Source organism: Hesperophylax consimilis, chromosome 17 (assembly GCF_061612785.1).
Source record: "Hesperophylax consimilis isolate HC1 chromosome 17, BYU_Hcon_1.0, whole genome shotgun sequence".
In the NCBI taxonomy this organism is placed as follows: Eukaryota; Metazoa; Arthropoda; class Insecta; order Trichoptera; family Limnephilidae; genus Hesperophylax; species Hesperophylax consimilis.
The window spans coordinates 7,495,147-7,508,425 of NC_142852.1; the positions used below are offsets into that span (position 1 = coordinate 7,495,147).

General features: G+C 37.6%; 1 protein-coding gene across 1 annotated transcript in view; it reads right to left on the reverse strand.

The window, feature by feature from the left end:
- The window catches only part of Dcr-1 (Endoribonuclease Dcr-1), a 111,841-nt gene that overhangs the window by 70,758 nt on the left and 27,804 nt on the right, over window positions 1-13,279 (reverse strand). The window contains exons 9-14 of the mRNA XM_089641762.1: window positions 10,052-10,182; window positions 8,500-8,604; window positions 7,623-7,746; window positions 7,349-7,488; window positions 6,484-6,625; window positions 4,257-4,362 (exon numbers count right to left, since the gene is read on the reverse strand). Coding sequence (XP_089497888.1) covers window positions 4,257-4,362; window positions 6,484-6,625; window positions 7,349-7,488; window positions 7,623-7,746; window positions 8,500-8,604; window positions 10,052-10,182 — 748 coding nt within the window. The remainder of the gene's footprint in view (window positions 1-4,256; window positions 4,363-6,483; window positions 6,626-7,348; window positions 7,489-7,622; window positions 7,747-8,499; window positions 8,605-10,051; window positions 10,183-13,279) is intronic.

Consider the following 13,279-nt stretch of genomic DNA (forward strand, 5'->3'; position numbering starts at 1 on the left):
GTTTACAATTTGGTGGATATGATTGGCGAAACTTAGTTTTTCATCCAAAATAATTCCGAGATCTCTCATTTCCGTGACTCTTTCTAAAGCTGTATTGTTAATGGAATATTCAAATAAAACAGGATTTTTATTTCTGCAGAAAGTCAGGGTTTTGCATTTGTCTACATTTAAAAACAGATTATTTTGTACGCACCAATCTTTAAACTTATCAATATTTGATTGTAGTATTTGGCAATGATTTACATCAGTTATTTTTTTGTATAGCTTGATGTCATCAGCAAAGAGCAATACCTCGACATCGTCGAAGCAATTTGTTATATCGTTAATGAAAATGAGAAACAAAACGGGACCAAGGTGACTACCTTGCGGTAGGCCACTGGTCGCACAGAAAGCTTTCGATAGCAAAGATTTTATTTTAACAAATAGTTTACGATTAGTTAAATAGCTAGTGAACCATTTTAGCATGTTGTCTCTTACTCCTAGGGCAAATAGTTTTCGGGTTAGTAGTTTATGGGATACTTTGTCGAATGCTTTTGAAAAGTCTGTATATATGCAGTCGACTTGTTTATTTTTTGCAAAAGATTCTAATATAAAGTTTTGAAATATTGTTACGTTAGTTGCGGTTGATCTACCTTTGATAAAACCGTGTTGTTTTTGGTTGATTAGTTTTATTAATTTGGGATAGATTTCATCAAGGACCATTGATTCAAAAAGCTTAGAAAGTACTGACTGTATACAAATGGGGCGATAATTGGTTATGTCAGTGTCATCTCCTTTTTTGAGGATAGGTGTAATGAAGCTCGATTTCCAGCGGCTTGGAAAATATCCAAGGAACAAGAGGCGGTTGAATAGTACTGTAAGCGGTTTAGATAATGCATTGGAGCATTTTTTAAGGAATATTGGTGGAATGTTGTCTGGGCCAGCAGATTTTTCAGTGTCTAAGGAAAGTAATTTCTGTTCGCAAGATTTTTGTGTGATATGGCAATTTGTTAAGTGTGTAGTATTACTAAATTTGTATTCGGGTATTTTATCATCGGGGGTTTCGTCATCGTATACGTTTTTGAAGAAATCTGAAAAAAGGTTTACAATGTCTTGTGTATTGTTTGCACTGATTCCATTCATTTGCATTATTGGTGGGTAATCCGTGTTTTCATTGTTTATTTTTTTTAGAAATTTCCAGAGATTTTTGGATTTAAAAACATTATTCTCGATGGTAGTTATGTACATTTTGTAGCAATGTTTAGAAAGATCTTTACATTTTTTCCTAGTTTCCCTAAAGTTTATATAATCAGCTATGGATTTGCTTTGTTTGAATTTTTTGTGTTGTCTTTTTTTTTGCTGAAGAGAGGCAGTTAGCTCCGATGAGAACCAAACTGGGTAAGTATACTTTTTCGGCGTGTAAAAAGGTACATAGGATTTAATAGTGTTAGAAAATGTAAAATAAAGTATGTCTAAAGATTTATCAATATTTTCATCACACAAAAAAGAACAGTCTATATTTGAGAGATGGCAGTTAATTGAGTCAAAGTCTGCTCGTTTAAAGTTCAGAGTTTTTTGTTCAGGTTTGGCATCGTTATCACGGGGTATGTTTAATTTCGTGTATAGGGGAGGATGGTGATTGTCGGCAGGTAGGAGCGGATCATTAGACAGTTCTACAGATATTTTAGGGATGTTTGATAGTACCAAGTCTAGTAAGCGATCGTTATTATTATAGATGAAATTGTGCTGGTACAGGTTTAAAAAATTTGCTGTGTCCAAGATTTCTCGTGCCCTGTCATTTTCGCTTTCGTTTGTGATGTAGCCGCTGTCGTTGGATTCCCATTTTAGATTTGGAAGGTTGTAGTCTCCAAGAATAACAAGTTTTGAGTTTGGATATTTTGACAAGAGATGTGCAACGTCTTCACAATGGTTTCTGTATGTTTGAATATCGGAGAGTGGTGGTAGGTAGGTGGTTCCAATAATAATTTTTTCCATTCCAGTAGAGATTTGCACAAATAAATGTTCAATGTTGTTGTTTTTCGTCGGTAACTTCCTAGATGAGTACTTTCGTTTAATTGCTATTAAAACACCTCCACCTCTTGACTTTGAACTTGATCTGGCATTTCTGTCACAACGAAAAATTTTGTAGTTAGCAAGTCCAAGTTCAGATGATTTTATTGCAGAGTCAAGCCAGGTTTCCGTAAGTGCATATACGTCATGATGATGGGACGGAAGAGCTGCGTGTAGATCGTCTAGTTTTGTTCGTAGTCCACGGATGTTTTGGTAGTATATTTTCAGTTTAGTTATACTCGGTTTTTTGGATGGATGTTGACTATTTTAGGTGACGAATTTATATACTTTATAGTTATGTCCGTTTCTCCATTGGCTTTACGTTTTTCAAGTTCTGTCCGTAAGTCCATTAGGTGCTTTTGCTGTGCTGGGGTCGAGTCAGAGTAAATGCATACATTATTCTTTAAGAGATGTTTTTTTCCTTGTAGTATTCTAGCTGTCTGGGAGTCTTCAAACTGGATTTTAATTGGTCTTGGCTTGTTATTATTATTATTACCAAATCGGTAAACTTTAATAATTTTATTTTTTGCAGGTATATCTATATTGGAAATTATTTCCGTTACTGCAGTTTGGTCATCCAAGATTTTGTCAGTAGCTGTTACCTTTGCACTTTCAGGTACATTGCACAAAATTATATTTTTCGACCTCTCCGTAATTTCGTTCATTTCGTGGATTACCTCACAGATATTAATATTGTTTTGAGATGGAATAATTTTTTGAATATCTTTGTATGCCCGCAGTTCTCCTTCCAAGGCACCAGTTTTGGCAGCTACCGCTGCCGACATGCTGCCAATTGCTGCTAAGATTTCGCATGCTATGGGTGTAATTTTAGGGATTTGGTCCTTGTTGAACTTATTTCCAGGGTCAAGAAGCACTTTGTTTATGGCGTTGACTGCCCTTTCTGCATTTGAGATATATGATTGGACATCCATTGTATATTATTATTTTTTATTATATAAATAATTGAACTCCGTTTCAGGACCACTGGTTTAACTACGCTGACGCAAGGTAGAGTGATATGTATTTAGTATAGGCGTATTTAATTTCCGTTTTTGAACTTTTGGCACTGGGACACTAAAAAAAACTGCAGTTTTAACACTTTATTTTAATAAAGTTAGCACTTATTATTAATATTATGTGTTGTTTTAGTGTTCAGATTTACTGTAAGAACGTTATTTTTATTATTTAGACTGGAGAGGAATTGTTGACGTTTGCACTGTCAAATAGTATTGTTGTTATCTCAGTATAAGTTATCTCAGTATGTTGTTATCTTAGTATAAGTGATGAAACAAAAACATTATTTACTGGGTTAAGTAGGTTAGGTTAGGTTAGGTTTAAATTTTATTTTTTTTCATCATTTTTAATGACTTTATATAACTCTTTAAAGGTGTGTTGAGTTATAATGGAACCATCTCAATGATAATTACTCTTTATTCAAACTTGCTTCAGGCCGGTAGGTAAAACAATATTGATTACTCAAGTAGAATAACGAAGAACACAAAAAATGCCTTTTGGACGTGTTTCATGTTCCAAATATTTAGCCGATCGGGCCTTAACATTCCAATACAAAACTGGATTTACGAAATTCAAATGGGATAGAGATATAAGATTACAGGCGAGTGTTAGAGGCAGAGCGCGTGCTAAAAGGGCTAAATGGAACATTAATTTCCATTCAAATTTATATAGATACTTCTTGTATTCTTATTAGAATTATTCGGCCATTATATTTCTTAAATACGCTGTTAGAAGGTCGGAGAACTTGTGTGTGACTTGCAATAAAAATCAAATAAATTAAATATATCTGAACATATGAAAACTGAATTTTAATATTTTACCGATGTACTATAAACTTTACTGTCACTGCGCTTCTTTGTCATTTCATATAAAAAAAAAATAAACAAACTTTCATAAATTTTTCTCAAATTTCGGTTGGAATCTTTGGCTTCATAGAGGTGTCCATTTTAATTCTTTTGTGGTAAAATATTAAAATTTTACTAACTTTTTTTTGTTAACTTCTTGATTTGAATATAAAGCGTGGTGTTTTCTCTTTCTAACACTGTTTAGATCATATTTATCACCATGAAAGTAGGGCAGATCAAACCAGAGACCATATGAAGGGTTCCAGAAATTGACTCCTCATTTTAGTTCCTGATCCGAAGGGAAAATATGTATGTGGAATCAAGAGTGTTGGTAATGAGGGATCTCACCTATGGGCATCAGATTATCGTCCAATTCTCCAGTTAAATGCAGCGCCCGGCAGACTTGCAAGGCGGCTATCCGTCGGGCCAGCACTCTAGTTGGCATGGGGTGACCCTAGAATGTAGAAAGATATGGTGGCGATATAATACACAAGTATTCTCCAGTTAAATGCAGCGCCCGGCAGACTTGCAAGGCGGCTATCCGTCGGGCCAGCACTCTAGTTGGCATGGGGTGACCCTAGAATGTAGAAACATATGGTGGCGATATAATACACAAGTATTCTCCAGTTAAATGCAGCGCCCGGCAGACTTGCAAGGCGGCTATCCGTCGGGCCAGCACTCTAGTTGGCATGGGGTGACCCTAGAATGTAGAAACATATGGTGGCGATATAATACACAAGTATTCTCCAGTTAAATGCAGCGCCCGGCAGACTTGCAAGGCGGCTATCCGTCGGGCCAGCACTCTAGTTGGCATGGGGTGACCCTAGAATGTAGAAAGATATGGTGGCGATATAATACACAAGTATTCTCCAGTTAAATGCAGCGCCCGACAGACTTGCAAGGCGGCTATCCGTCGGGCCAGCACTCTAGTTGGCATGGGGTGACCCTAGAATGTAGAAACATATGGTGGCGATATAATACACAAGTATTCTCCAGTTAAATGCAGCGCCCGGCAGACTTGCAAGGCGGCTATCCGTCGGGCCAGCACTCTGGTTGGCATGGGGTGACCCTAGAATGTAGAAACATATGGTGGCGATATAATACACAAGTATTCTCCAGTTAAATGCAGCGCCCGGCAGACTTGCAAGGCGGCTATCCGTCGGGCCAGCACTCTAGTTGGCATGGGGTGACCCTAGAATGTAGAAACATATGGTGGCGATATAATACACAAGTATTCTCCAGTTAAATGCAGCGCCCGGCAGACTTGCAAGGCGGCTATCCGTCGGGCCAGCACTCTAGTTGGCATGGGGTGACCCTAGAATGTAGAAAGATATGGTGGCGATATAATACACAAGTATTCTCCAGTTAAATGCAGCGCCCGACAGACTTGCAAGGCGGCTATCCGTCGGGCCAGCACTCTAGTTGGCATGGGGTGACCCTAGAATGTAGAAACATATGGTGGCGATATAATACACAAGTATTCTCCAGTTAAATGCAGCGCCCGGCAGACTTGCAAGGCGGCTATCCGTCGGGCCAGCACTCTGGTTGGCATGGGGTGACCCTAGAATGTAGAAACATATGGTGGCGATATAATACACAAGTATTCTCCAGTTAAATGCAGCGCCCGGCAGACTTGCAAGGCGGCTATCCGTCGGGCCAGCACTCTGGTTGGCATGGGGTGACCCTAGAATGTAGAAACATATGGTGGCGATATAATACACAAGTATTCTCCAGTTAAATGCAGCGCCCGGCAGACTTGCAAGGCGGCTATCCGTCGGGCCAGCACTCTAGTTGGCATGGGGTGACCCTAGAATGTAGAAAGATATGGTGGCGATATAATACACAAGTATTTCTTGCAGTTTTTCTAAGGGAATGCAAAAAAATACAAAAATATCAGAATACTGAGAAACTTGCTTAAGAAGTTCCCACTAAATAAGATCTCAATTAAGAAGTTCCCAACTAAGAAATTCCCATTTCCCTTTTTAAAAGTTCCCACTTAAAAATTTTTCACGTAAGAAGTTCCCATTTTCCACTTACGAACTTCTCACGTAAGAAGTACCCACTTCAGATGTTCCCACTTAAGAAGTTCTCACCTGAGAAATTCCCATTTTCCACTAAAAAAGTTCCCACTTAAGGAGTTCCCACATAAGAAGTACTCACTTAAGAAGTTTCCACATAAGAGGTTCCCACTGAAAAAGTTATACTTAAGTAGTTCCCTCTTAAAAATTCCCCATGTAAAAAGTGCCCACTTAAGAAGTTTCCACTTAAGAAGTTCTCAATTAAGAAATTCCCATTCCTCATTTTAAAAGTTTCCACTTACGAAATTCCCATTTCCCACTTAAAAAGTTCCCACTTGAGGCGATGCACAACGCCGTGTAACATTCGGAATCAGGCTGTTAACAATAACACTACTAATGTAGACGGCGATAAGGTTTAAATTCCCTCTTAACACCAGCCAGCCGCCTGCTATGATTTATGTAAGAAAAAAACATTGCCAAAAAGTGTGTTTTAGCAGCTTGCAACAATCGAGGTCTAATAAGAGAGCGCACCAGAAGAAGAATATGTTATGACTCACCACGATCTGACACTTCAGTGGACAGTTTATGGGGAGACGAATGCTGCAAACGTACAGCAACGTCCCTCGATACATCACTGCCTCCGTGTCCCACAGTGGCACCAGGCGCGTGAACGAGTCCGAAGGTAACTTGGCACAGTATCTGCAAAGTAATAAACAACTTATTATGTTTGAATCACGAGACAGGTCAAACACTGATATTATATTGAATTGAAGACACTGGAAAACGCTGCACAACGTTGTGAACGAGGAATACTTGGAGCAGGTGGATGAGTTTGTGTATTTAGGAAGTATGTTCTAGAGAGATGGGAAGGCTGACAGAGATATTGGAAGAATAGGAATATATCAAACGTCGCCCTGTGGACCCCATCAATTCCGGCAGGGAATGAATTGAGCGGGCATTCGTTGATCACATGTTCGGTGGTCTGCGTGACCGACTCTTTAAGGCCCTATTCATTTTATTAGGCTTTATGTGGATACAACGGCTGTGGGAGCACCATATCCTATTGATGGAGGAGCAGAGTTAAAGAGGCAGAGAGAGCGCAGGCTGTGTCTCATTGGGGTCGTGCACAAGATGGGCATTTCTCATGTCGGCCAATTGCCACCCAATCTTCTGAAATGAGAGCTATCTAAAGGAGCCTCTCTCCTTTTATCCAGAAGGGTTTTCGGGACTGCATCATCGGGCGAGAGACAACATCATCGTGCCAAGGTATTGCACTATTTTACAGCACCTTTTTGTATTCCCTCAGTTTTGTAATCTCTCGCCTGTGGCGGGGTAATATTTGCAAGTAAGGGGAGACTACTCGGAATCAATGGAAGTATTAACGTACAAGTGTTGAATCCGAACATAAAAAAGGTTTGATACCTATTCAGCAGCTGTACCGCTTGAGCCAGTGATACGGCCTGGGCCCCCGGCCGGTAGGGCTCTACCAGGGGGCTGAACTTGCTGGCGTGGGCCTCCTCAGCCGGTCCCGGTTCCCTCCAACTGCATTTCCTCACCAGCATCTGGAACAGGGCGCAATAGCTATTCAAATAACTCAATAGTCTTACAGAAAAATTAAGAACGAAGTTAATACTTCTACTTTTAGTTCAACTTCTCAAACTGTACATGATATATATTATATGTATTTAGTACGCACCTTTTCGATTTGTGCATAATTAGCAAGTGCCGTAACTAGTCGACTGGGGTTGTGCGGAGCCATCAGGGCATACAGAGACTTTGGCGCTCGAGCTCTAGATCTGCACGCTGCATACGAACGATATCTGCAAACAAAAATGGGAAAATAATAAACATCTATTATTTACTAAAATTTATATTTTTTATGTTCCAAACTCATTGGTACCACTGAAGAGGAAACCAGATAAAAGTGGGTGATGCATCTGTTGATAACACTAGGCCCTGGACAAGCTTGGGACACCCTTGTGACTAGACAAGCATGTACTTACTACTTACAATGTTACTTGTGTAATAATGTAGGACTTATGTAGCTAACAGAGGATTGTACCCAACCACCCACGTCAATTCATAGCTTCTGACGGTGTACCTCAAGGATCTCATTTAGGTCCACTTTTATTTTTTATGCTGACCACTCAGGACGCCAAGAATGGTCATCATCTATGGGGATGCTATCGAGAGGAAACCATGGCTTTGGACCATTCAACCAACTAATTGACCTTCCAATCTTCATGTGACGAAGATTTAATAATAATAATAATAATGTGACGCGACATCAATGAAATAATAGGGCACGTAGATAACAATTCATATTTTTAGTGGTATACCTCAAGGATTACATTTAGGTCCACTTTTATTTTTTTTATATCGACTACTCAGGAGGCTCAATAATGGTCATCATCTATGATCTCCATATGATCTGTGAGACGCCAGGAGATGAAACCATGGCTTTGGACTACTCAACCAACTAAAAGACCTTCCGATCTTCATGTGACGAAGATGTATTTTGGCTGTTGGGTAATATATAGCTAGAGGGGGATATTAAAATGGTTGCAACTCACCCCTTGGGTGCATCCCAACGTATGACGAGATTGCATTTGGGTAGGTCCATCCCGTCCTCCAGGACCGAGGTTCCAATCAGGAGATTGCACTCGTGTGTACGGAATCTAGAACGAAATAAAAAAAAGATAAGAAATAATTATACACTAATTTATTGTTATTGTTCATAATATATATTTTTTAATTTAACCACAGCAGTACTTGTGTACTTCAAGGCACAAGCTGATACAGGCTCATAATAGTCATTCTACTCCTTTTGTATTACTGTGAGATCTATGATTTAAGCGGTGTTCGAAAGTGGCAACACCAGCTTTTGTATTTGCATTTAAAAGTTAACCATAGACACAAGTGACAGCCTTTATAGTACTTGTATGCTTTTACATATTTTTTCAGTCTCGTATAAAATGTTATTTTTTACAGTTTACAAGAAAAAAATTATTGTTAAGCGACAAGACAATCGAAAAAAAACTCATTTATTTAAAAAAAATAATTGCACATGTTCATTTAAAGAATTGTGCAAGTTTGGATTGCCAGGGTAGTGCGCGATTATTGTTTTGTTGAGAGTTTTTCGGGTGGCTGCCCTGCGATCGGTTGGACGAGCGGGCGAGATAGGCGGGTAGAAAGGACCGGTGACAAAAACGAACAGACGCGCGGTTTTTTTGGAGGACGATTCCGCTGCTCTGAGATTGGCCAGACAAATTTATACCAAAAATTGAAAATGAGCACGCGGATACCATCAACCGATCCTTCGGAGAATGAAAGATACAGACTTTCCGTGCAAACTAACCAAACATGAAAACAAACGTTTTGACTCCTGCGCAGGATCAGCCTGTTCTTTGTGCGAGTGTTGTTGTTTGGTGAGATTAAAATATACAATCAGTTATTTGGATTATACAATAGTTTTATTTGTGAGTGTTCTTGAAGTTCAATTCCTTGGAGACTACACTGGATTACCAAGCATGCTGTCGGGGTGACACAAAGATGAATCATCACTGTCCCCGCGTAGCCTGCCAAACGTTCAATGGATGCTGGTTAATTGAAGATGGCCTCGCGCACTCCTTCCCACGAATCTCTACCTGGAGCTAACTCATTCGGATTTCGCGGGGACCTGTCGTCCTGCTCACCGCTGGCGGACTCTCCAGACACCCTCAGACAGGACAACATGATCAAGGTTCTTCAATGCTTTCACACATTCTGGCCTCCTTGCCTTAGCCCCGTCATAGCCCTGGTGATTAACAAGGGTCCATGCTCATCAGACGTGACATATTATAATCCGATTCTTTCATCCGCTTTCAAAAACAGTATTTCATATTTTCAGATGAAATTCCAAGGCCCCTAGTTTTTTTGTTGTTTTTATGATCCATTTTTGGTCCCACGAGATCTAGAGAAATAGAAGGACCACCCCAACAGAGCCCCGAGTGCTGGTGTAAGGTACCGTTGGTGCACTGTTCCCCAGCGTCACTCAGCATGGTTGCTCACACCTCGGCTTGGGATGGCTATTGCAGAGTAATTACCCCGAGTAATGTGTTCACCACTCAAAACCAAATGTTGTACCTTTTTAAGACTTCTTCCTGTCTCTTGTGCTCGGTTTCAGCTTCTCTGGGATCTGTGAGTGGATCCACCATCTTGTCCACTGTGTATTGCGGACAGACGTACTGCAAATCTGGACAGGATCGACAATATTCCTGAAAGAGAAACCATGTTTCATTTTCATGTACATGATAATAATAATATTTGGATGATTTAAATAGCGCCGATTTTTGTGAAAAATCACCTCAAGGGCGCTGTACAAACTATCATCAACCTATGTCTACCAGATTGCATCCACAAGTTCGTCCATCACTAATCTTCTTAATCTCTAAATAGTATAAAACAAAGTCGCTATCCGCGTCTGTCTGTTTGTGCGCTATGCCTGTAGTTCTTCTATAATACCCAACAGATTTTGATAGGGTTTTTACTATCGTTTAGAGAATTACTTCCAGAAGGCAAAATGGCATCTTCATTTTTAAGATTAAACATTATTTTCAAAGCTGTATAGCTCAAGAATGAAATGACATTGCAAGCTTAAAATAGTTGCATTACCTACAAATTTCTTACAGAAAGAAGAGGGAAGATTTAATAGTGCCACACTAACAAAGTTAATAAATGACAAACAGCATGGCTTCATTAGAGGTAGATCAACTACAACAAATTTACTACTGTTTCAAAACTATATATTGGAGTCTTTTTCTAAAAATAAACAAGTTGACTGTATATATACTGATTTTTCGAAAGCCTTTGATAAAGTGTCTCACAAAGTACTGATCCAAAAACTTCATGCTATAGGAATCAGAGCAAATATGTTAAGCTGGTTAAGTAGCTACATATCTGGTAGAACTTTACTTGTTAAAATAAAATCTTTTTTATCTAAACCATTTTTGGCCACTAGTGGCGTACCGCAAGGTAGTCATCTTGGCCCAATTTTATTTATTGTTTTTATAAATGACATAGTCAACTGCTTTAAAAATGTCAATGTACTGCTATTCGCCGACGATATTAAATTATATAAAGAAATAACTTCCTTAAACGACTGTCAAGTTCTTCAATCTAATATAGACATGCTAAATAACTGGTGTTCACAAAACAATTTATATTTAAATGTAGAAAAATGCAAAATTTTGACCTTTTCCAGAAAAAAAACATCACAATTTTTTGGCTATTCAATAAATAAAACAAATTTAGAAAGAGTAAAGGAAATGCGAGATCTTGGCATAATAATGGATGAGAAACTAGACTTTACGGCCCACATTCAACAAACTGTGAATAAGGGTATGAAAACATTAGGTTTTATATTAAGAACAATTAAAAACTTTGAATCTTTACAAATCATAAAACTATTGTACATATCCCTTGTTAGAAGCCTGATAGAACATAACTCCATAGTTTGGTCGCCCTTCTACAATGTACATATTCATAATGTTGAAAGAATTCAAAGAAAATTTCTACGCTTCGTCAATTTTAAACTTAACATCCCTTTAGAACACATAAATTACCAGTCATTATTGTATCATTTAAATATTCCGACATTAGAAAACAGAAGAAAAATAAACGACCTAACCTTTTTATTAAAATTATTGAACTCTAAATTCGATTGTTGTGAACTCCTGCACTTAATAAATCTACACATACCTACACGAACAACTAGGCAAATATCAACATTTTACATACATACATCTCATTCCAACTATAGTTTTCACTCTCCAATACAACGTTTACACAGTCTTGGTAACAAATACTTAAATAATATAAATGTATTTGACAATAATTTGAACTTGGCCAACTTTAAACGGAGAATGTGCGAACTATTTTTACCTAATTTGTAAACTATTGTTATACTTTCTTATTATCATTTTTTTTTTTTTTTTTTTACTTCCGATTTAGTTGTCCGGGTTAAGTCTTCCCCAAAGGAAAAACTTAACCCTTCCACTCACTTTTCCACAAATGATCAGCTAGTCAATCAACACTATGTAAGTGCATTATATAAGTAAAATAAATACAAAACAATACAAGAACAACAACACGTCAAATCACCAGATATCAAATGGGAAAAAAAAAAATTCACCGTCTCCAGATATTTTCATATCAGAGGGTTCGGCTCGGTAGAACTTCTAACAGGGCCTATAAATCCTACTGATCCCTCAACATAAATATTTAAAAAATCTTTTGTTATCCTACATGTATTCAAAATGACCGACTTTTGCATCTTTATATATAAATTTTTTGATAGATCTAATACGCCTAAATTTTTAATTAGAGAGCTAGGTATAATGCCAGTAGCCGAAATAACGAATGGTAATATTTTTATAGTCTGAGAATGCCAAATTCTTTTTATTTCATTTCCTAAATCTGTGTATTTTCTTATTTTTTCACTAACAGATTTTTGAATATTACAGGAATTTGGAATAGCAACATCAATGATATAAGTTATTTTTTTAATTTTGTCATGTAAAACTATATCGGGTCTATTATGACTAATCGCTCGGTCTGTTAGTATAGTTTTATCATAATATATTTTATAAAATTCGTTTTCTAAAAATGAATTTGGTTCGTATTCATAATATGGTACTACATTACGGCAGTCAATCAAGTTATGTTTAATTACCAAATTTTGGTGAATTATTTTTAAAACTTGATTGTGCCTAAATGTATACTCGGACGGTGCTAATATAGAACATCCCGATATAATATGTTCTATAGTTTCCGGAAAAGCCAAACATTTTCTACACAAATCATCAATTTGATTTGTATCTTTGATTATATGCTTTCTATAATTTTTAGTATTAATGACTCTATCCTGAATTGCAAGCATAAATCCTTCTATTTCTGCGCTCAACTCTCCAATACTCAACCATTTGTTTGACTTAATTTTGTCAACATACGTTTGGTTGAGATAATTGAAGTGTTTTGCGTGTAAAATTTTATTTGACCAGGAATCTAATAATTCCTGGTTGGGATTTATAAAAATGTTGGCATTCTCATCGTATAAATTTAAAGGTGTAATATTTCTATCTGCCTTGCAAATTATTTTGTGCATTTCTGAGCTATGAGCTTTCCTATGGAAAAAAGTTCTTAGCATTTCTACCTGATTATGTTTCAAAGAAGTTATTTTGACTATACCTCTACCTCCTAAATTTCTAGGTAAATTAACTCGTTCTATAGCTGAATTTGGATGATGGCAATTAAACTTTGTTAGCGTAGTTCTAATTAATCTTTCTAAGTTATCTAAATCTGTATTAGACCATT